The 24,146-nt window shown below is 40.5% G+C and overlaps 2 protein-coding genes across 4 annotated transcripts; both read left to right on the forward strand.

The window, feature by feature from the left end:
• The first annotated feature begins 1,478 nt into the window (after positions 1-1,478).
• On the forward strand, positions 1,479-11,849 carry LOC146392090 (moesin a-like). Of its 2 annotated transcripts, none has more exons than XM_084941380.1 (13): positions 1,479-1,562; positions 1,642-1,737; positions 1,841-1,963; positions 2,619-2,770; positions 2,874-2,957; positions 3,062-3,208; positions 3,645-3,741; positions 4,298-4,461; positions 4,638-4,768; positions 4,966-5,126; positions 5,379-5,471; positions 6,275-6,508; positions 11,170-11,849. In XM_084941380.1, exons 1-13 carry the CDS (start codon positions 1,500-1,502, stop codon positions 11,332-11,334), a joined length of 1,710 nt encoding a protein of 569 aa, XP_084797506.1. In that variant the 5' UTR covers positions 1,479-1,499; the 3' UTR covers positions 11,335-11,849. The 2 variants fall into 2 exon arrangements, with proteins under 2 accessions (XP_084797506.1, XP_084797497.1); XM_084941371.1 differs by having other exon boundaries at positions 1,485-1,562; positions 6,350-6,508.
• A 1,847-nt stretch (positions 11,850-13,696) lies between these two features.
• On the forward strand, positions 13,697-23,959 carry LOC146392091 (progesterone receptor-like). 2 transcript variants are annotated; one of them, XM_084941356.1, is made up of 9 exons: positions 13,697-14,741; positions 15,736-15,872; positions 16,099-16,215; positions 16,363-16,506; positions 16,636-16,842; positions 17,433-17,577; positions 18,497-18,627; positions 18,777-18,928; positions 22,737-23,959. In XM_084941356.1, the coding sequence occupies exons 1-9, from the start codon at positions 13,870-13,872 to the stop codon at positions 22,899-22,901; spliced, it is 2,070 nt and encodes a 689-aa protein (XP_084797482.1). In that variant the 5' UTR covers positions 13,697-13,869; the 3' UTR covers positions 22,902-23,959. The 2 variants fall into 2 exon arrangements, with proteins under 2 accessions (XP_084797482.1, XP_084797473.1); XM_084941347.1 differs by having other exon boundaries at positions 13,698-14,741; positions 16,363-16,509.
• Positions 23,960-24,146: the final 187 nt, after the last annotated feature.

Raw genomic sequence — 24,146 nt, forward strand, 5'->3', positions numbered from 1 at the left:
AAGCACCTCTCTGAAGAAGTGTTTTGGCTATAGGTTAAAACAGAATACAAATGTCAACTGTAAGTAATCTGACTTTTATTATCTTTCTATATTTTTATTATACTGCGCTACATAAGTGGTTTAAGTATGGCAATTGGACCTCATCTGTAAAAGCTACAAGATTCTTAGAGGTATTTTTAGTGCAGCTCTTATCAAGCTGTGATATTAAAAAGGTGTTTCTGATTATTTGCATTTGTGTTCCTGCATATATCGAAGCTTATTGTTTCCGTTTTTTTCTCTATACAAACAAAACAGTTGCAAAGTTGAGCTTTCTGTTCTTTCTTTCATGTGTAGCCTATTCACTGAAACAGTGTGTTCGGTGAGACTATCAGCTGTGCGACATTGTTATTGTTTCTGTCATAATTAAATCAGGTTCTAATGGAAGCTTAATAAAGCTTTAAAAAGCCTTACGGGGAATAGAGCAAACAATTTTCCCCCCACGTTGGTGTTTTTTTGTTTTTTTGGCTATTTTACAAGTCAATCTATGCCAGGGATGTCAAACTTACATTTTAGATTGTAGGCCACATACACCCCACTTTGATTGGCCTGGAAGAGTGAAACTCCCCTTTCTGTCAGTCTAAAGTTTAACTACACATTTAATCACTGAGTTATCTTTGTTTGCTACATGATAAAGAAACGCTGCTATAGTAAGTGAGAGAAATTTGTCAGCTCTTTGTGCTTAAATTGTGAGAAATACATGTGCAAAATTACAGAAAAGCATCTAGCAGCTCATTGGCCGGACTGTGCTGTAATTATAAAGCAGAAAATTCAAGTCACAGAAAATGTTGCTTTTACTGTTGACAAATTTGGAAAAAACTGACATTTCAATAGTAGATAGTGAAAAAACTGTTGTTTAACTACTTTAGTGTAACATGAGGGATGTCTTTATCAGGAGGAAAAATATAAAACGTCTGAAAATACAGTTAAGATTTAAAATGTATGCACTCCTTCACATTTTCCAAAGTCAGCTAGTGGACCAGAGTGGAATCTTTATTGGCCCCCAAACTACATGTTTGACACCCCTGGTCAATATCAACAACTGCAAAAAATATGTGCTGTACATATGGTGTCGCTGCTTTGACCCATCATTATAAATACTACTAATGCATCATGGAAAAAACCCAACATGTTGCAAGTTAAGTCTAAAATACACTGTGGGCTTCATTTTTTGATTGTAGTCCCCACCAACCTCTTGCGATTGGATGCTCCTGGTTGAACAGAAGAATGTAAGGAACACTCTCTTTTTTTTTTTTTTGCTGTAAAAGAAATTTAGCATTTAGCATTTTTTTAACGAACAATGTTAGTACAGATTTTGTAGTGCTCTTTTTTTTCCACCCAGTTGCTCTCCATGCTCCTTGATGCTTCTCCAGTGACGCAGATGAATGCACAGCAGGGAGCATTTCCCCCTGTATCTCAGTGAGAGTGTTTTTCTCTGGCAGATAAATGTCCGAGTTACAACCATGGATGCAGAGCTGGAGTTTGCCATCCTGCCCAGCACAACTGGCAAACAGCTTTTTGACCAGGTATGCCGTGCAAGTACAGTCAAAGACATCATCTGACTTGCAAAAGCACGACTTTGATTGTGTTCCTTCATGTATTTAGATAGTGAAGACAATCGGGCTGAGGGAGACGTGGTTCTTTGGGCTTCAGTATAAGGACAGCAAAGGCTTCTCCACCTGGCTCAAGCTGAACAAGAGGGTGAGGTGAACGAGATGTAAATTTTTTCCACTGTGTCATATTGTGAGGCTAATTATTAGCTACTTATTCATCCCTCTGCTTGTAAAATAAATAAATAAATCAGGTGACTGCTCAAGATGTGAAGCGGGACAACCCTTTGTTGATCAAGTTCAGGGCCAAGTTTTACCCCGAGGACGTCGCCGAAGAGCTGATCCAAGAGGCAACTCAGCGGCTCTTTTTTCTGCAGGTTGGAGATGAGTACATTTACAAAAACCCCGGCTTTTGAAAGGAAGGTTGCAATGATAATAATGGCTTTACAATGCCACTATTCATTCACTCTCGCATTCACACACTGGTTACAAGCTACAGTTGTAGCCACAGGTGCCCTGGGGCAGACTGACAGAAGCGAGGCTGGCATTTTGTTCCATCGGCCCCTCTGGCCAACACCAGTAGGTAGAGTGTCTTGTGTCTACACAACGACCAGGACAGAAAGCCCGGGGATCGAACCGGCGACCTTCCGGTTACAGATGCGCTTCCCAACCCCCTGAGCCACGGACTAGCATTCCTAGTCATTCTAATTCATGTGGAACCATTTGTTTTTTCCATTAAGACGACTCACACCTGTCAGTTTATTGCAAATGGCATATTTACTGAAACATAAGGAATATTTGCATTTAGATTAAAAAAAAAAACAATAGGAATAATACAAATTTCAGTTAAAAGAAACAACAGGTTTTGCATTGTTTCCATAAGAGAGTGCTTGCCTTGGAAAGTGTGCATTCAGGTGCACTAGTTAAAGACAAGAATACACAGGATTTCTCTCTGTGTATTTACACATTAATACTGCCATCCTTGTCCTACTATGAAATGGGTTATTCGTGAGTTTTTGTTCTCTATTTTAGGTAAAGGAGAGCATCCTAAATGATGATATATACTGTCCACCTGAGACTGCGGTGCTCTTGGCCTCATACGCTGTTCAGGTCAAGCTCGGAGACTACAGGGACGATTATCACGTACCGGGATATCTCGCAAAAGAGAAGCTGCTGCCACAGAGGTAGAACATCCTGTGAATATTAGCATTAGCCAGAGTTCACCTTAATTTCGAGTTTCTGCGACCTTAACTCTAACTGGCATACCTACTCTACTGACTGAACCAGGGTTTTGGAGCAGCACAAGCTGAACAAGAGTCAGTGGGAGGAAAGAATCCAGGTGTGGCATAAAGAGCATAAAGGGATACTCAGGTACTACAGTTTTACTGCAAAAAAAACAAAACAAAACAAAAGGTTTGAATACACTTTTTTTGCACTCTGGTGTTTTGTTCATAATGATACTTTCTTCCACACAGAGAAGATGCAATGTTAGAGTACCTGAAGATAGCACAGGATCTGGAGATGTATGGGGTCAACTATTTCAACATCAAGAACAAGAAAGGCTCAGAGCTGTGGTTAGGGGTGGACGCACTGGGGCTTAACATCTATGACAAAAAGGACAAGTGAGTCATAATTCATGAATGCCTCTGAGACATTTACATACGTCACAGTCTGTTAATCTTTCTGTTCACTGGTCCATCACAACCACTGGCATTCATGGTGGCCAGATGACTTTTCTTTATTCTAGAGACACCATTTTTTTTTTCTTCATTTGAATGAAATGAGCTACTTTTTGTCGATTTTTCTATCCATATAATCAAGTGCCTGAAAAAGCCTCTACCATGTATTTTGGTTCTTGTTTGATTATCAAATTCTATCATGCTAATATGTTAAAGTGATTGTGAAGATATTTGCATGCTGATGTTAGTGCTAAAGTCACAGAGCTCCTATCAGCAGGCAATCAGTTTCCGTCTGTTTTGTATTTTCAACATGCTAACATCTGTTACATTTCCTGTACAACACAGTATAATGAAAAACCATACACCATTTTTTTTGCAGGCTGACTCCAAAGATTGGCTTTCCCTGGAGTGAGATCAGAAATATTTCCTTCAACGACAAGAAATTTGTCATCAAGCCCATCGACAGGAAAGCTCCGGTATGCGAAACGGTATCGTTAACGGTGGCAACATCGCCTTCCATGAAGCTAAACTAAAATCTGGCAACAACCTCTCTGTTCAGCTTGATGGTGTGCTTATCGTAACTCACTTCATAGATGCTCATGGACGGTATTAAATAGTCTTTCCTTGTGTACCAGTGAGGGTACATAATCTGTTAGTATTCAAACATAGGCTTTTTTCATGATAATTCGCTGTGACTGTAAACAGGAGGTGTGAGCAAATCCCATATTTTTATTACTGCCAAAATAAAAAATTTGCAAACGCATAAATTACAGCAAGTAGTGTAATGAGCTTCTGCTTGATCTCATTTACAAACATGAGTTTAGACCCTCAGTCCAATTTGCCTTCTGACTGCATGCAGAGACTTGGAAAGTGCCCAAGAGTTTAGACAAACTAATGGTTTCCTCAAAAACAAAACTATCCTTTTTGAATATTTAAACCCATCCTTGATGGTAAAATGAATTTGATGTGCTAGGGGCCTATCACAAACCGATCCTTGGACATTCAACGATTGCTGCGTTCTGTTTGGTATAGGACTTTGTCTTCTATGTACCTCGTCTTCGCATCAACAAACGCATCCTGGCATTGTGCATGGGGAATCATGACCTGTACATGCGCAGACGCAAGCCCGACACCATCGAGGTGCAGCAGATGAAGGCCCAAGCTCGTGAGGAGAAGAGCAAGCGACAAATGGAGAGGTAAGAAAGTGGTGGTGGTGATGGTGGTGGTGTTGGGGGGGGGGGGGGGGCGGGGAGTGAATAATGAAAGTTTATTTTTACAGTTTACAGTGTGTTCTCTCTGCTTTAAGAAAGGACTGTCAGGAGATGATGTTTTTTTTCTTTGGATGTGTATTTATGCACAATTCTCCTGTCAGGGCTCTGCTCGAGAGTGAGAAAAAAAAGCGAGAAAATGCTGAGAAGGAAACAGAGAAGATTGCTCGGGAGACCATGGAGCTGATGGAGAGATTGAGACAGATTGAGGAACAGACAAAGCGAGCTCAAGATGGTCTGACGACTTTCTGAATGCAAATATTTCTTAACTTTGGTTTTATTTTTCTGTTAAAAAAACAAAACACTGAAGAACGGCTGTGCGAATTTAAACATTTTATATTTTGTGATTGTAAAGCTTAAACGGGCATGTTTGGGTGTGCTGGGACGGATGTGTGTTGGATGTGTCTGTGTGAACGTGCACGCTTGTTTCAGAGCTGGAGGAGCAAACTCGTAGGGCGCTTGAGTTAGAGAAGGAAAGAAAAATTGCTCTGGAGGAGGCTGAGCGCCTGGACAAAGACCGCAGAGCTGCAGTAGAGGCTAAAGCAGCCCTGCTGCACCACTCTGAGACCCAGATCAAAAATCAGGAAAACCTGGTACAACTGCACACAGCTGCCTTTCATTCATTTTCAGTCAGAATCATATATTGACGAACCTACATACTGATTCAATCGGTGAAGCTAGGAAAGAGATTGTTTTATAAAATCTGATTTTTAATTTCAATTTCAGTTAAATGCAAAGTGCATGCAAGCATACGTTCTCTCCTACAAATTGCACTAAAAGAGCACAATGACCTAATACCAGGAGGGCTCTTAACTCTCTGTCCATTCCTAACCATTGTTGTATAGGCCACTGAGCTGGCAGACCTTACTTCTAAGATCTCTCAGCTGGAAGATGCAAAGAAGAAAAAGGATGAAGAGGTGAAAAGATGGCAGAAAAGGGTGAGGGTAAATCAAAGAATCATGAGAGAAATCAAGAAGGGCTTCAAGCTTACACACATATCTGTCAACAGACCTGAGTACAAAAGACAAATACAGTGTTGCCCACGTCACTGCGTTATCATATACAGTATATCTATCTATTTCTCTATCTAGCTATAAATGCTATACTGCAAATACTATAATGTAATTGCATGAAACACGAAAACATGAAACAGATAATCCAAACCATAAACTGTACATCATCATAGTTCTTTATTTATTCTGCTAAGGTCTGGCTTCTTTGATCACCTAAGAGCTTCTATGAAAAACCTTTTAAACTAGCTGTGAGTCCACATAGTCTACTATCACATAGCACCCATGCCTTAATACTAAAAAATATGTTGCTATGTTTATAACATAAATGATTTACAGTATAAATCATTTATAGTTTATACCGTTTATAAATCATTTATACTAGATGTGTAGGTATTAATTTATTTGTTGATTTAATGTAGCAAAAACAACAACATAGATGTCAAATAGTCCAAGTGTTTTGTGTTTGATGAGGGAATCTGAAGCATTAACAATTATCAGTCATTACCCCCTTATATATCATTAATAAAAATAATCATAAATGTCAAGCAAAATAATAAATAGATGTCATGGTCAGCTATTTCAGTGATTGTACTTCCACAAGGCCTTTTTTAAGAATGGGACTCCCATGTTAGTGATATTATAATAGTGAATAATTACATCAATTATTCAGTTACTTTTAATGTAACATCCAACCCCAGCACTTCAGTACGAGTCATGTCTGTTAACAGGCAGTGATGGTAGAAGCTGATTTGGAGCAAACAAAAGAAGAGCTGAAGACTAAACTCATGGGTGTCCACATCCAGGATTCGGTCCATTCTAACATCCTCGACCACGATGAGACGGATGAGAGCAGCGCAGAAGCGAGCGCTGAGCTGACTTCTCCGGGGATGGTCCGAGATCGCAGCGAGGAGGAAAGAGTCACAGAGGCCCAGAAGAACCAGAGACTACAGAAAAACCTAAAGGTGAGGTCAGCTGAACACAGTCAAATGTCTGTCAAGTAACACATCATCTAGTCTGGTCAGAGGTCCTATTCAGCTACAGGTTAGCAGTCATGGATTGTTTAAGAGAGCGGACAAATTATTCACAAAATACCCTCGATTTTTGTTGTTGTTGTTGTTGTTTTTAATTGAAAAGCTTTAGGTTCTCTGAATAATATTCTGTAAATTAGAAACCACTCAAGCTGAATGCTGAGACTAATGTGACAATGAGTAAATGGCCAGTTCCTGCAAAATGAGTCTGGATTAAAATGAGCCCATTCTACCAATGTGGGAACAATTCACACAAACACACATATGCAATCAATTCTAATACCTTTTGCATTAATTAGTAAATCCAAATGTTACAGTTTTTCTTGTTGACACAACAGGATTTGAAGTCTTTCAAAGCCCTTTGTCCTCTGCACAACCTAAAGCATTTCTCATTCTTTGTTACCGTTTGCAAATTTTAGCACATTTAAGTAAAAGACTCAGCGTAATTGTTTACAGGGTGAAAAACTGTCGGTTGTATAAACCTTTGTGATCGAAATAGATTATGTACTTTTTCTCAGTTTAATGTCTTTACTCTCAAATATGCTGGTATTATGTAATGGTGTATGTACACAGTGTTAGACATCACATTCAGAGCAATCCTACTGAACAGTCAAAATCTGCCCCAAAGTAAACATATTTACAGAGCATATGCACAACAGAGAGCATGGTCGCAGTGTGGGACCATGCACGGACTGCTCAGATGAAGATTTTAGGAGGGAAACAGATTGCCCAAAGAAAAGGAAGAGGAGTAAAAGGGTGTGACAGTGAAGAAAGGGGAAGACAACAGCGCATGTGAAGACGCAGAGACATGCAGGTGGCCATCCTCCTGTTAGACTGCATGTGAGCAGTTATTACAGTTTAGTAGTTTTTAATTAGTTTTTATAATTTCCTTTTGACATTCTATTTTAGTTCAGTTTTGTTTCAGTTAGTTTCCACAGGGGGTTTCAGGTTACCTTTTACAGGTTAAAAATGTTTAGTTTTAGGCTTGATGGATGCTCAATCATCCATGTCTGTCCTTACATTGATTGTTCTGTACCGTCTGCCAGAGGGCAACAGTTCAAACAGGGAGTGGCCATAGTGAGTAGTGAGTAGTATCTCTTGTAATGTTCTGGGCTTTTTTTAAGACAGCAGGTGCTGTGTAGGTCTTCCAGTGTGGGGAGAGGGCAGCCAGTGATCCTTTGGGCGGTGTTAATGACCCTCTGGAGTCCTTTTCTCTAAGCCACTGTGCAGCCAGTGTACCAGGTGCATATGCAGTAGGTTAGTATGCTTTCGATGGAGGCTCTGTAGAAGGACACCAGCAGTTTCTGTTTGATGTAATTCCTTCTGAGAATTCTCAGGAAGTGCAGTCTGTACTGGGCCTTTTTCAGCAACTCATAGGTGTTCACACTCCTGGAAGGGTTCTCCTCTATATTAACTCCCAAGAAGCGAAAGTCTGCCACCCTCTCCACACAGTTAATGATTAGTGGTGTTCATCTGGATGTAGTGTTTTCAGTGGGAGAAACATTTCGTCACTCATGCAAGTGACTTCTTCAGTCAGCTGATTGCAGGTTTCCCCAATCTTATAAACAGTACATTTGCACAATGAGTGACCAGCCCACTGAATGAACGATGGGCTGTGAGGTCAGTTCCTTGATTATTAATATGCAAATTGTCATGACCATTGATCAAAGCCCACTGATCAAAACCCATGAGATCCATTCACAGAGAGTTTGGGAATGGCTCCAATCACAGCATTGTACAATGGTGAAATATGTACCCTTAGGCCCCCTCCTCGATTCAGACATGGTCTTTCTCTTTTCACATAAATGGCCTCCTTGAGTCCGCGCTAAAGCCAGCGTTCCTCCCTGTCCAAGATGTGTACGCTCAGAGTGTCCACTGGCCTGTAGGTGTAAATAGACTGCAGAGTCCTGGCCTGACGAGGTAGCTCTTCTGTGTTGTGCCATCCGCTTCGCCAGAAGTTGTTTGGTTTCCGCGATGTATAAATCCTGGCAATCCTCCTGGCACTTAACAGCGTACACTATGTTACTCTGTTTGTGTCGGGGGACCCGATCCTTGGGCTGGAACAGTTTTTGGTGGAGCAGGTTTTGGGGTTTAAAAGCCACGGAAACGCTGTTTTTAGAAAAAATGTGTCTCAGCCGTTTCGATACTCCTGACACGTACAGGAACATTAAGGGTGTTCACTTTTAGCAGCTTATGAGCAATGATCAATCAGCTTTGATCTGATGTTGTTTATCAATGGACATGACAGTTTGCATATTAATAATCAAGGAACTGACCTCATTGTTCATTCATTCGGTGCTAGTTTCAGTCATTGTGCAAATGTACTGTTTATAAGGCTGGAGAAACCTGCAGTCAGCTGAGACTGAAGAAGTCACTTGGACGAGTGATGAAACGTTTCTCCCTCTGAAAACGCTACGTCCAGATGAACAAAATCAACCTTTCAGGATGTTTAGTTTTAGTTTAGTTTTGTGTTACTTTTAGCTTTTGTAGTTATTATTTTATAAAAGCATGAGGCAGAGGCAAGATATAGCAATAAAATCATACATTTTTGAATACATACATTTATTTTATTTTAGTTAATTTTACAAGTTTTACAAAATAACTTCTGTTAGTTTTTATTTTCATTCTAACGTCCCTCAAATATTTTTCACATCTAGTTTTAGTTTCTACTTAACCAACTATAACCTTGCAATGGACAGCTTTAGAGGTGAGGTCACTGGGACTCTGTGACCGAAACAAGCGGCTGTAGTGTAGCACAGAGTGTGCCGATTATTATTTATTTGCTTTTTAGTCTCAATAGTTTAAATGTTTTTGTTCTGTCCACTTTTTTTGCACATTTTATTTTGTTTTTTTATGTTTTTTCTTTACTGCATCGCAATATGTTGAGTGGCCATTGCATTGTGTGCCTCCAAAATAAACACTTTGTTCCTCTCATTATATGCAAAGTGCTCCTTTGCTTTACAAAACACAATGTAAAATCATATGCATCTCAAACCATCAGTATTTCCTTTGATACACAGCGCTCAATGTCAGTGTAGGACAAGAGTGGAAGGATAGGAGTACACTGTCATTATCGTAGAATATCAGCAATTGTTTTACCACTTTGGTGTCATGTTAAAGTTACTTGCCCTGTTGCTCTATTTGTTGACACAACTTTAGATTCTGAAGCATGAAAATAAGCTTTTAAGCAAGTTATGGCTTTTGTAGTTTAACTAATTTGTGTATCAGTTATAATATTTTCAAACATGTTTCAAGAAATGTGTGAAAGCGATTGAGAAAAACTGCAAACTTGTAAGTGCCACTTGGTGAATATAATATAATATAATAAATACAGGTTTATTTATATTGACCCAAATCACAATTTTATATTGTGAGGTCAAGACCCTGCAATAATACAGAAAATAGAGAAAACACCATCAATCGTACAACTCCTGGCGACAGTGGGAAGGAAAAACTCCCTTTAAAGAGGAAGAAACCTCCAGCAGAACCAGGCTCTGGGAGGGGCGGGGCCATCTGCAGCTGCAAGTTGTTGGTTAGGGGACAACACAAAGACAAGATGTGGAAGAGAGCCAGAGATTAATAATAACTAATGAGTAAACGCAGAGTGGTGTGAAAGCACACAGAGAGTTAAAAAAGGTGAGTGAAGAAAAAACACTCATTGCATCATGGGAACTCTCCAGAGCTTACACCCATGGCAGCATAACTAAGTGAGGTTTCATGGCCACCCGATCCAGCTCCAACTATTAACTTTGTGAAAAAACGAATTCTAATCTGTTATTAAATTTTTATTGGTGTTACATACTTTGTAGTAAGTGGCTGAGTTACATTTTTAGAGATTATTTATTTGACATTTAACAGTGGGACCACACCTCAAACCGTCCCTTTCCAGCAGCGAATGCATACCTGTCCACCACAGCCATTTTTTTCTCGTTTCCATGTTCCACCTTCCCTCCCAAATTCTCTCTTAGTCATGCTTTTCGATAGATATCAAGCCAATCCTCAGTGAGCCTCATCCTCTAGTGTAGATTGTTGCTCTTCACCTAGCAGTCATGTTCATTTTAAATAACCATTGCAATCTTGTTTGGGGTTGTGAACTCTTACCTACTCCGACAACCAGCTGATTGTTCTTTCCTACAGTCTGAAAATCGCATCTTTAGTTCCCGCTGTCCTGTTGTGCTGTCACAAACATTTAAACTAGTTTGTTAAATCTTCTGTACATTTTGTTGACACATTCGTATGGAGGTTTTGACTCTGCTGTAAAGACGGGCCACATAATTACTGCCACAAATTGTGTTTCACCAGAGCTAAGTGCACTTTACATAATTAAACATTGGTGGGTCGGTACATTATCATTCTTTTGTTTTTATTCAAGTTGCAAATCCCGTCTGTGCCCCTATCTCACAGACGTGACGAGAATTGATGCTGCATAGACAACGCAACACAAAAATAGACTTTATAACTGGGCACAATAGAGTGTTTTTTAGATGGGATTGAGGGGGGAGTCTAGGGGAGTGGGGTAAGGCTTGTGAATAGTCTTGTACTTTCAGGTAAGAGGATTTTATTCACTTTGTGTTTGTGTTCTTTTTTTTCCCCAGTTCCTGAGCACCGAACTGGCTCGAGCTGTAGACGAGAGCAAAAAGACCCCCAATGACCTGATCCACGCTGAGAATGTGAGGGCGGGCCGTGACAAATACAAGACCCTGCGTCAGATTCGTCAGGGCAACACTAAACAACGCATCGATGAGTTTGAGTCCATGTGAGCGGAAGTGCTGTCGGCCAGCTCAGCCTGCAGGAGAGACTAAGTTCGGATGAGCTGGACACACACAGAGACTTTAGAAGTGTAGGGGAAACATTATCACGTTAATCGTAAATTAAGCTTAAGAATGACAGTTTGAACCCAAAAACAAATTAGACAATGTTGACGATTTCTTTAGTAAGCAAGTCAGTGAGAATGTAGCAGCTGTTCTTCTAGATGCATTTTTAATTTTGCACACACCCACATTCCCACTTCTCATTTATAAACAGGTTTGCTGTTGCCCTTATCAGTCTGATTACATCCTACTGCACTTCCAATATGTCCTATTGAAAACCTTATTAATGTTGATTAATTGAAGCAATGACATTTAAGGCAAATGTTTTTATTCTAGCAAAATGTGAAATCATCTTTTCTTTATCTTGGAAATAGAAGTAAAAAATAAAATAGAGAGAGACACAACTGATGTGGGTTGGGTGCATTATTTTCCACATGAGCAATATTGGGTGTCTAATGAGTAAATCTGCTGCTGGTTATCAATTTTAAATGCATGTTTGTGTAATATAATGTGATATAGGCGAAGTTAACTTGCCACTGTGGAGCAGGGATGTGACTGAGGGGGGCATAAATTCAACTGGCCCTGTCAATGAAAACAAGGGTAGAAATGAACCTTTTTGGTATAAATGCACCTTTGTAAGCATATTTATAAAAAAAAAAACAAAAAAAAAACTTTATTTGATGATTTTGATTTTTATGATATGAGAAATGAAAACAAATTGCTGTAAAAATAAAAACCTTACAATATAATTTTACAGTATTTCAAAAAAATACAGTAATATTCTGTAAACAGCAATGCATTCTGGGAGCTTGGATACAGTCTATACTGTAAAATTCCATATTTACAGATGCATTGTGGGATTTAAAATAGTCGTGATAATTTTCAGCAATGCGTGGAGGGATTTCTAGTGGTGGTAAGTGACTTAGTTAATTCATTTGTTATTTTAATATTTCACTCTTTGTGTTTAGCAGCTTTAAATTCGACATTTTTGAAAGTAATGTTATATCACCGCTCATTGTCTGCTAACAAGGTTAAGGTTAGCTTGATTGTTGCTGATGTAATCATAAGTGACTAAAGAGGAGCTGTTGGCACTGATACAGAAGGTCAGCTTTCAGCATGAATCATAATTTTGCAAATCAGGAATTTAGTTTATGGTTAAATTAATAAAAGTTGATGTGCTCAGCAAGTAATACCAAACATTTTCATTATATTTATTTTAACAGCATCTTTAGGTTTTTACATAATTGTCCTGTAAAACAAATACAGCATCATCCTGTAAAAAAAACGTTTACAAAAACTACAGGGCAGGCAACCCTGCTGCCAATATTTTTACTCTAAATTTTACAGGGTTTTTCTTACAGTGTTCATTAAGTCTTTCACTCTGCAAAGAGGAACCTAAAAAAAAGATGAGTGCACAGATTTTTTTTAATTTCGCCAACTCAGTACGATAAACCATATTTCTGATTAAAACCGGACAGAATTTTTTTGTCTTGTCTTGCAAAGCACAACATTTTTGATAGGATTTTCTCATTTCCCATGTGCCCACCCTGAATGTGAGTGTGCGCCACTCACTCCCTCTTGTGTCACCCCATTAAAAAAGGGTCTGCCCAACTTCTTCTCCTCCTGCAATCCAAAAAGGAAGCTTTCCACAACCCAATCCAGACCTTTTCTATATACTGGGTAAAATTAATTTGTAGTCGCCAGCTCCTGTCGTGTGCTGAGTCATCACAAGCTATCCAAAAATAAATAGTTGAAAGCACTGCGTGACTACCTATCAGAGCCTCCACTGACCACCCCATTCTTTTTAGTTGTTATTTTAATATGGTTTAAACACATCAATGATTGTGCAGTCTGGTTTGTTCTTAACCTGATTGTCTGTGTGAATCAGACCGACAAACACAAGCAAGCTTATATAACTCTAAGTAGGAAAACAAACTACTGCACAGAGTGCTTGCAGAGAAACCCGACGCTGAGCCTGAGCTACACATGAAACGTACCAATACATGTAATGATTAATCGCGGCTATGCTCTTGAGACGCCATTAGACTTGCACGTAAAATAGTGAGAGGCACGCAGCTGGGTTTTAAAATTGCTAAAAGTTAACCTACACTGGGTTCATTAATCGCTGTATGAAGAAGAGTCTGTGCCAAAACCAATTCTCACTATGCTGGTGTTTCTCTTTCTTTCTTTTTGGTTTCCCGGTAATTCGTGAGGTGAATTTTAATCCTGCGTTGAAAAAAAGAAAAAAGAAAGAAAGAAAGGAAGTTACTATTAAAGTGTCGAAAAGCCCCTGTCATTTGTAAATCAGACCGGCGGGACGTCCCTTCCCTTTCGTAACTTACGTCGACGACTGATGTGCATTTCCCATCCGCCTAGACGCACGAGAGTAGTGTCACTGGGTAGGCGTTTTCTATCCTGGAAAGTGTTGTTTTGTTTGTTCGCCGCGCACCCAGTGCACTCTAACTCCGAGAACCGGAGCCGAAAATGTCCTTTCATTCGGTTTTGGAAGAAACAAACTCTTTAACGATGAATGAAGGGGATCGGTTGGATACTACCATCTATGCGTGTCCGGCTTATGAGCTCAGTAAAGCGGTGTCGGTGTCTTTGGGTTTGGATTCGGTGTCTTCTCCGCCCAATAATATGAACCAGAGCTCCAGCAGCGCCTTCGCAGAATGCGACTCCACTGTGGCGGATACTTCTCGGGGAGTGCCAGAGTTGAGAAGGACTGGAAATATGAACTCCGACAGCAGCCTCCTTGTCCTGGGTGACAGCAGCCTTAGAGAGGACGACTTTGGAGAAGTGTGCCAGGGCATACAGCAGGTGAGCTGTATGGATCTGTTCGGATCGGGCGAAATGGACGGTGCGCAAACTGTGACGCGTGGCTCGGTGATATCCAGATACGTCTGCAGGGAGTCAAATGTTTTTATGAACCCCACGCTGGAGCTGCCCGCGACCCCTCAGGTGGCCGAGGTCGTACCCTTAAAACCACCTTCGTCTTACTATGCCAGTTCAGACCTATATAGGGATTTCCCACCGCAAATGTGGTGCGCAAATGAGCGCGCATACATCGACCGATCCCAGCCTCAGCCACAGCCACAGAGGGGAGAATCAGGGGAACATAATTTTTTGTGCAAATACTGTAATTGTGGGCAAGCTCCTCGCGGAAACAGACAGGAATGCCGCTGTATCTGGTACGGTAGAGATGAGAAGGGTGGCAAAGGTGGCATGCGAGCGACGGCACAAGAATGTGGCCAAATGGAAAGTTACCCAAGTGCGATTCCTCAGGGGCAGAGCACTTTCTCCACTATCAAGAGCGAGCCTTCGGTGTGGATGAATTGCACAGATCGCAGTTTAAGGTAAAGATCGGATTCGAATGATTTGTTTTGTGTGCGTCAGGTCAAAAGGCCATTCATACTGAGTACAGTACATTCAGTACTACCGATCCCTCCCATCTCTCACACGTTTCTTTAATGAGAAACACACAGCATGAGCATCGTGCCAGTAACTGCGCTTCAATCAACCCGCTTTGCAGTCGGGCTTTGGTCATTTTGTCTTCTAAAAGGAGTGCTGTAATGAGTTTAGGCGTAAGTTCGCAGATGTTTAACGGTGCACTGTCTTTCCGGATTTCATGCTTAGTTTCTTGACGTTTCTGTGAGAGCCACAGAGCATAAGCTAATTGGATAAGTGTCAGCACAAATAAATCAAAGGCAGCAAACACGATTATTATGTATCGCTATCAGCCATGACTTCTATTGATACTCTGTTCAGCAGCACTGAACCCCTTGTCCTCCAACAGCATGGTGTGCTTTTTTTTGTTTTGTTTTGGCTTTCTCTAAATCATGTTATAGCATGCAGCTACAGCAACTTAAAGTTTATCCTATTCTTAAGATTTTCCAGAAATGTCCTTATAAGCCCTGGGACTGCAGCAGTAGGAAATGTATCAGTGTCCCTATAAAGAAGAGATACAGCACCTGTTGCTGTTTCTGCTTCTAGAAAGAAAGCCTTTTATTTTATTACAAGTTACGGATTCATTAAAAAAAACTTCACTCTGGCATGTGTTAATCACAACTTTTACTTTGGAGCAAACTGACTCCCTTTCCTGACAAATTGTCAACCACATGATGGAAAAAAATTAATTTGATTGGATTTTAGGGAATTGGCATGATAACGCTCAGTGAAGGCAGACCTACTAACCCAAAACTGATAATGTCTGTGTGAGTGCTTTTTAATGTCTGCTGCAATTCTTCATCAGTGTCTTCCCTCAGTTTTTAAAAGGGTTTAAAAACTGAGGGAAGACACTAAAACAACACCATCGTGTGTGTGTGTGTGTGTGCGTGCGCGCGCGCCCAGGCATGAGGATTTTTTTCCAGGTGTGTATCTGTCAGAAAGGAGAGTGTGTCAAGTGTGCGGAGATGACGCCTCGGGTTGTCACTATGGAGCAGTCACCTGCGGCAGCTGCAAAGTATTCTTCAAGAGGGCCGCTGCAGGTGGGTGCAACACACACACACACACACACACACACAATTACTCACTCACTGATTTTAATTTCTTACACCCACTTGCTCTCTCCTGTAGACAGGGCACAGTGACCCTGACATTATGAGGTCGAGTTATTTGTTATCAGTAAACGCCCACATATCGTTGCTATGAGTGGAAGCCTAGGCATTGTTGAACTTGCACTCCTCATCCACCAGCACTCTTGTGTGCCTCCAGGTAAGCAGAACCACTTGTGTGCCAGCCGAAACGACTGCACCATCGACAAACTGAGGCGGAAAAACTGCGCGTCCTGTCGCTTAAAGAGATGCTTCATGTCAGGAATGAGCCTTAAAGGTGAGCTGCCAGAGATGAGGAAATAATGAGACATAAATAAAGGAAAGTATTTTGCAGTTTTAAAAAAATAGGTCAGCGTGGTCAGATTCCTTACATTTATTAGATTAGAAGCCCTCCAGCTGAATTCTAACAGAATCATCTCTCCAGGTCGCAGGCTGAAGGGAACCGGGCAGGCGAGTAATGGAGAAGAGGAGCAACAGCCAGCTAGCTGGGGACACGGAGAAAAAGAAGAGAGGGCAGCGAAGAAAGATGCAGTCTTGGAGTCTAGAAATGCAGCTGTCAGGGCTCAAGGTGGTAAGGATTAGTTGCACAGAGCTCAAATGTCAGATTTATTCAACGCTAAATTTACTTTTGCCAGAAAAGACTCGATCTTGCCACACTTTCTGCTTCATGTCGTTTTTATCTACATATCTCGAGCAGCTTCCCAGGCCCTGGTTGCGGCCATCCCCCCACCCCTGCACTCCTGCCTGTCCCTGCTCAGCATCCTACAGGCTATTGAACCAGCTCTGGTCAATGCCGGGCATGATCCTGCCCAGCCAGACAGCCCTATGTCCTTGCTCACCAGCCTGAACGAGCTGGGGGAACGGCAGCTGGTAACCGTGGTCCACTGGGCCAAGGCAATACCAGGTAAACTAATCTGAGCCAAGGTAATTAATTCCAAGTAGCTCTTCCAGAGAATCCGGTAGGGAGCACATTTCTATGGCTGCTTCCATTTTGGTTTCTATTCAAACATACCACTTGCATTCCTTGTTAAGCAAAACCCTGAAAGATCAGACTTGTAAACAATTTTGACTAAGAGAGTGGATGGTAAATGGGCAGTTTGAGAAGAAATAAGCGTAATTCAATCAAAAATGACATTAGAATTCCCTGCGGTTTGGATGAGCAGTACCACTGTTAGGAAATGTATTTAATCTGCCAGCACTGAGCAAGGCCTCAGTATCTAGGTCAAAAGATGAGAGACCTTTCCAGAAGTTTGCGCTGGTTTAGTGTCCGTGCAAAACAAACAAAGTTGTTCAAATATTAGCCACTAGAGGGGGATGTTTCCCATTTAAGCAAAAAAGAAAAAATAGAGGAAGGCTGAAAATGGCCATCATTGTATCCATGTTTGCCTCAACAGTTATTTAATTGAGCCAAATCAGCTGATTTTTTTTAAAAATAATAAAACTGTTAATGCTTAACCCCGAGGAGAGCTTGATAACAGCGACTTTTGTTAACAGGGTTTCGGGACCTGCATGTGGATGACCAGATGTCAGTGATTCAGCTGTCATGGATGGGGGTGATGGTGTTTGCCTTAGGCTGGAGATCCTACACGCTGACTAACAGCTCTATGCTCTACTTTGCTCCAGACCTGGTTTTCAATGAGTGAGTTTCATCAAATATTCAATTTAACATCAAACAACAAATTCACAAAAACGGAAAAAAAGGAGACACAAAATCTTTATCAAACTAAGAAACGAGAAATTATCACTGTGGCATGGGGTTTGCTGGAATGCCATGAGACTTCACTTGTCATCGTGAAATGCGATGAAAGGCACGGCGCGACACTTTTCTGGTGTTTTTCGGCAGGTGGAAAACAAACAGCGAATGTCTCTCCGGGCACGCCAGCAAACCCGTCACTTTGCATTTGATAAATGCCGCTGGCGGAGGAAATCGCCTCAAATGCTTTGCTCTTTTTCATCATCGCACAACCATTCATCAGTGTCCAAGAACTTCCACTCTGACAAGTTTTAATTTACACTCCAACCTCACCCCCTCGGGATTATCAAAATGTTTCTGACACCTCAACTCCAGCCTTTGTCTTTTTCTTTCTACTCCCAAAAGCAACCCCGACACCAGAGTTTGTGTCAGAAAAATCGCTGCACATGAGTCCCCCCCCCCCCCAGGCTGTTATCAGTAAATTGTTGTGTCAAAAAGAAAGAAGGTATGACGATGTTCGCCAACCCTCGTGGCAGCTCTGATTTGGTCAGTGTTTTGCGTGACATTAGCAAAACACTCATTCTGTCTGTGTTACACCCCTGTCACTCTATTAGGCTGTTTCTGACCTGCATAATAATGGATACGCCTGCCCTTGTTGCTGACCCTCATTTTTCAGTGCCTCACTGTCGTTCTCTATTTTCCATTATCCATCTAACTCGTTTTTTCTCACCTCTGGTGCCTTTTTTCTCTCCTTTTTTTCCCTTCATGTCCCCAATAACTACTCCTTTCTACATTTCTCACTACGTGACCCTCCTCCTGCGTCACGCTTTTTTTCCCCTTTTTTCTTTTTTATCCCTCCTCACAGCCAGCGGATGCAAGTGTCCAGCATGTATGAACACTGTGTGAGGATGAAGCTACTATCCCAAAGGCTGTGCATGCTCAAGGTTACCCAGGAGGAGTTCCTCTGCATGAAGGCCCTGGTCCTCCTCAGCATCAGTGAGTCACCCGGGACCATGAGTAATGACGCGAATGTCAACTCAACATGTGAAATACAACTGCAATAGAGTACAGCCATACTTTAGAGAATTGATGGGATGGATAAAGTCTGTGAGAGTTACTGTTGTGTTCTGGCTTTGTGGTCACAGTGCCAGTGCAGGGCCTGAAGAGCCAGAGTTGTTTTGACAAACTGCGGACCTCCTACATCAAGGAGCTAGACCGTTTGGCCAGCCACCACGGAGAGACCACCCGCATGCAGAGACTGTTTCAGCTCACGCAGCTGCTGGACTACCTCCAGTCGGTAATACACACAACCGCATTCCAAAAAATGCACCATGCTGTGACACTGGACATGGATGCACATGTCATTTTTTTAGAGTGAGCGCAAAATAATGCTCCTTCCTCTCGCACAAAATGACAGACACAACACTATACAGGCTTGCAATACAACTGTAAACTTATTATGAACGCACAAGCAAGATTTTTATTGTTTTAAAATTTCACGGCTGGATTAATTCAACCGAGTCTGTCAGACATTGCATTTAATATCTAAGCCCTTGTTTTCTCCACAGGTTTAAGCCTGTTATTTTTTTATTCTCTTATAGCTACTGTGTATCTGTATCTCTTTAAAAGAATAGTGGTGCCAGATGCTGCTGTATTAAAGCCAATAAGATGATTTCCATTTGTAGATGATTTATATGGACTCAAGAATAACCCAGACACAGTAAATGAACTGCTAATTACAGTCATGTGAAAAATAAAGTTTAAAGAGGCCTTTGTGAGTAGCTCTGTGAAAGCGTTCATGTGTGTTAACACAATGCCACAGTCTTCCCAGGAGTGGACGTCCCAGCAAATTTTCAAACCTCAGTGAGAATGTTAAATGTTAAAGTTCATGGCAGCACAATTAGAGAAAGACTGAAAAGGTATAGCTTGTTTGGAAGGGGTGCCAGGAGAAAGTCTTCTCTCTAAAAAGAACATGGCAGAATAGCTTAATTCGAAAAGGTGCAACTGAATATTTGGCTTCTGGAGATTTTTGGAAACAATGTTTTCAACGTCAAACAAATTCAACTGGAGATGTTTGGTCATAATGCATAGTACTCATTTGGGCTTGTTTTGCAGTCAGAGGACCTGGACACATTGCAGTGATTGAGTTCAACATGAACTCTTCAGTATACCAAAGCTTTCTAGAGTCAAGCACAGCAACAAATCTGCAACAGAATGGCTCACAAAGAAAATAATCAAGGTGTTGCAAAGGCCCAGCCAAAGTATAGATGTTAACCTGACAGAGATGGTGTGGCAGGACCTAAGCAAGCTGTGCTTAAACAATTGCCTGCAAACCTCAAAGAACTGAAGCAATGCTGCAAAGAACAGAGGGCCAAAATTCCTCCAGAATTATGTGAGAGGCTGATAAAGGTCATACAGAAAATTATTATTTTGAGTTATTGCTGCTTACTGTGGTTTTACAAGCTACCAAATTATGGGCTGTTTTCACATGACTGAATACAGAGGTGGCAGAAGTACAGACTTTCTTTACTTAAGTAGAAGCACAGATACATTTGTTAAAAAAACAGTAAAAGTTGAAGCACTGAAACAACTTTACTCAAGTAAACGTGAAAAAGCATTTTTGGACAAAGGCAACTGAACTTTGCACTATAATAATATAATAAAATAATGTTAGTACATGAGAATACCAATGCTATTGAATCTAGAGTCTAACTTTAAGAAATCCACTCAGTTTCAATCTGTTGTGCAGTGAAAGGGAATTAAAAATAATAATAACTTTTTGGTTGCAAACATTGTAGAGGGTTACTTTGCCTCCATATCTAAACAGTGAAATGAGAACAGTCAGGGGTTAAAGTGAGATTCAGCAGATCTGTGCAGTGTGTCAGCATAGGACGAAGAATCAGACCTGCTGTAAGTGCTATGTCTGTGATCAGCTGACCTGCTGCTCTTTGTAGATTTACACAACTGAATTCAACAAGATGTAAACAGTTTCACAAGCTATCTTCACTGATGAGTATCCCCTACACTGACACTATACTGTTTATACTTTCTACTACACAGTATACATTTGGTATAAAGTTGGAATTCAGTCAATGAATCTAAACATCATCATCTTAACTTCAAATTCATCTCTGTTACACTTGATGTAACCTAACACTGACCATGAGCACCACAGCCACGGTGCAAAAGTCCAACACAAAGCTTTATTCTGGTCGAAACTACCTAATATTTTCATGCAACACAAAATGAGTTTAGCTTAGTTTGTGTTGCAGGACATTTCCCAACATGAAAACACATAATTTATCAAAACATATCATATGCAAATCCAATATGTGATTAAAATGAAGCTTTAAATTTGCAGTTTATCAAGCATTACTGAGCAGTCCTTACCTTCAAACCTCTCTTCTTCCTGTCCTGTCTTTCTTATCTTAGCTGATAGAAACGTTGAATTTGAAATCACCACCTTTTAACCACCAGAAAACCAAAAAACATGTCGCTTCCTTCCTGCTTTGTCCTCCTCTGCAGCGCTAGCTAGATGCTGTACCGCGTACCGTGAACCTGCACTTCTATCGGTCCACTTTAACCCCGAGTATAAACACTATAAATGATCATTTTAAAACAAAAGTAACGAGCCTGTTTTGAAAATGTAAGGAGTAGAAAGTTCAGATATTTGTTTAAAAATCTAGTGAGTAAAAGTAAAAAGTTGCTAGAAAAAGTATTAAGTATAAAAAGTATTTGTACTTCCTTACTTCCAACCTCTGACTGAATTTGACTGCATCTGACTGCTTTTTCTACTCTCACTCAAAACACTTTTCACTACAAGCCACATGTACCTATTCACATGCAAAACACTTTAATCTGTGGCCATAATTTTGACTTGATGTCATAGTAGTGTTAAACCTCGAAACAAATGAATAAGCAAAAAAAAGCAGGTTCATAAAATTTGCCTTCATATGCACGACCATGCAGAAGGTTGATTAACGAGTTTCATTGTTATTTCTGTCAAACATTTGTTCACATATATACCCAATACCAGCAAAATCAGCAACACCTGAAAAGAATTTTAAAAAGCGCTTTTTATTATATTTTAACAAAATATAGAAAGGTCAAGTTGTGCTGTGACCTTCAGTAAAAAAAGAAAATGGAAAGATTATGAACCAAAAAAAGGCATAAAAGTCCAAGTCCAGGCATTTGAGGTAGAATCGAATGACTAATAAAAGGTTTTTAATTTAGTTTAAATTCACCCTAAATAAGGCACACGCTGATAGCCATCGGTGTATTTAATGTTTCTAGATTTATATTCTGTTTATTTTGTTAATAATATTTGTTCCTTTTTACCTCTAAGCCGTAAAAGACTGATGTGATATTGTAGGTACGCAGGTGTATCTACTTAAAAACATATGTAGTTTTCCTGTTCCAACTTCTCGATGTGCATTTCTTGCATTTTTATATTCTTTTTATTTGGTTAACTTTCTTTTGTTGTTGTAATACACACTAATCACTCATCTCATCCTTACTGAGGTTTAGGAGGGGCAAGTGTGTTGATGTAGATGTGCAACCACTAGGGGGCGTAAATGCACTACTTTTAACCCTTTTTAGGATTTTTTTTTCTTTTTGTACTTTTATCTCAATGATGAGAACAATTAGCTGTCAAAGGAAAAACCCCTTACATCATTATATGAGTATGACCAGAAGAGTTAAAGCGCTATGTGGAGAGGAGCCACAACAGTTTGAGCCTCCTGTCTTTCACTGTGGATTTACCTTTAAATGCTCAGCTTTGTGGCTTTTGAGCTGGAGGGCAGCCAGAGATTGTCTGGAAGGGCCCTTTAGGAAGAAGATCAGAGTTGATGAGGACTCCTTCAGCTTTGCCCTGTCTGTGGAGCTTAGTGTCACAATAAGTGTTATCTCCTAAAACCGCCTTTTAAGCTGTGCCATGAAAGTCTTGTTTGTTTTTGTTCATTCGTATTATTATTTGGGCATTTTTAGTCTTTATTATACAGGGACAATAGACAGCATCTACATGTTTTCCACATTACATATTTATTTATCTTTGTTTCTGATAACCCCACCACATGTATGTATCATGTTTTTGTCTCTTGACTTAGGTTGTGAAGAAATTACACCAGTTCACCTACGATCTGTTCATCCAAGCTCAGTCCATGCAAATGCATGTCAGCTTCCCAGAGATGATCTCGGAGATTGTGCGCGTCCACGTGCCCAAAATCCTCTCTGGGATGGTCAAGCCCATCCTTTTCCACAACGCGGCCTAGTGAATGAGAGTCTAAAAGACTGTCTTTTCATCAGCCACACCGACCGGAAAGAGTTCTCAATGATTTTTACGCTTCTGTCCTGAGAGTAGGGCGCAGTCAAGGTGTAAGCAGATGCTAACAGAAGGGCAGACAGCACATTCTTCCAGTCTAATGTAGTCTGATTTCATCTTCTCACTTCTTCTTCTTATTGCCTGTTTGAATGTATCCCGCACATACACAAATGCTTTTTGGGGGCTGATTAAAATACTTGCATTCATTTCTGTCCACATACTAACGGTGAACCTCATGGCATGTGAACCTCTTCGGCTCTTCATGTGGATAATCACAAACTCTTCTGGGGCGTCCGGTGCAGGGGGACAAGTTTGAAGGCAGCACATCCCGGTAGCTTGTCTGTGTGCATTAGCATGACATTTTGAACTAGCTTTTTTTCACAATGAATGTTACTGTGTGCACCTGAGATGAAAAAACGAAAAAGAAAAAAAATAAATAAATCAGTGACTGACAGTTAATAAGTGGTTGTGACGTTCATGCTTGGAAGCAAAGCTATCTCGCCCGGAGGCATATAAAAACTTTTTTTTTTTTTGACAGCTGTCATCATCTATTGAGAAAAATATCGGACTATTAGATTTCTGTTTTGTCAAAATGAAAGCACTTTCAAGGTGCGACTGCAGCGTCACCAATTTCAAATGTATATTTATCCATTTTTGATGCCAAAAAGGTCACAGCAGTCACAGTGAAGGACGTAATTGGACAAAATGACTCCATTAGTCGAGAAACACCACGGGTGACTTTTTTTTTTTTTATCAGGAAAAAAAAAGGGGTTTCAGTGCCAAATATTATTAAAGTAAAGTTTTTCCACAGTGGACGTTTCATACTGTTGTAACTTTTCTACAGTTTCCTAAAGTGTTCTTTGCAAATGCTTTGTTGTGTATTACCATGTAATCCTCGTAGCTTATGACAGTTTTTGCTAAAGGTCCAGCCAAGAACCCGCTCTATTGTTGCAACATTTACAGCTTGACATGTAATAAAACAAAATAAAGCCAAAGTCTGAGTGCATACCTGCTGGGTTTTTCTTTTTTACTAATCTCATTGTCTTGATGATTATACGGGTGAATATTCCAGTTTTTCTCCTCCGCCTCATTCAATTCAAGCCCGCGAGGAGTTTAACTGGCTGAGCAGGGCGAACGAAACATCAGGCAGACATTTCTACTACACTGTAACAAAAGTCAGTAAAATATACAGCAA

The sequence above is a fragment of the Perissodus microlepis genome, chromosome 2 (genome assembly GCF_051167445.1).
Source record: "Perissodus microlepis isolate ML-2025 ecotype Zambia chromosome 2, ASM5116744v1, whole genome shotgun sequence".
NCBI classification, from domain to species: Eukaryota; Metazoa; Chordata; class Actinopteri; order Cichliformes; family Cichlidae; genus Perissodus; species Perissodus microlepis.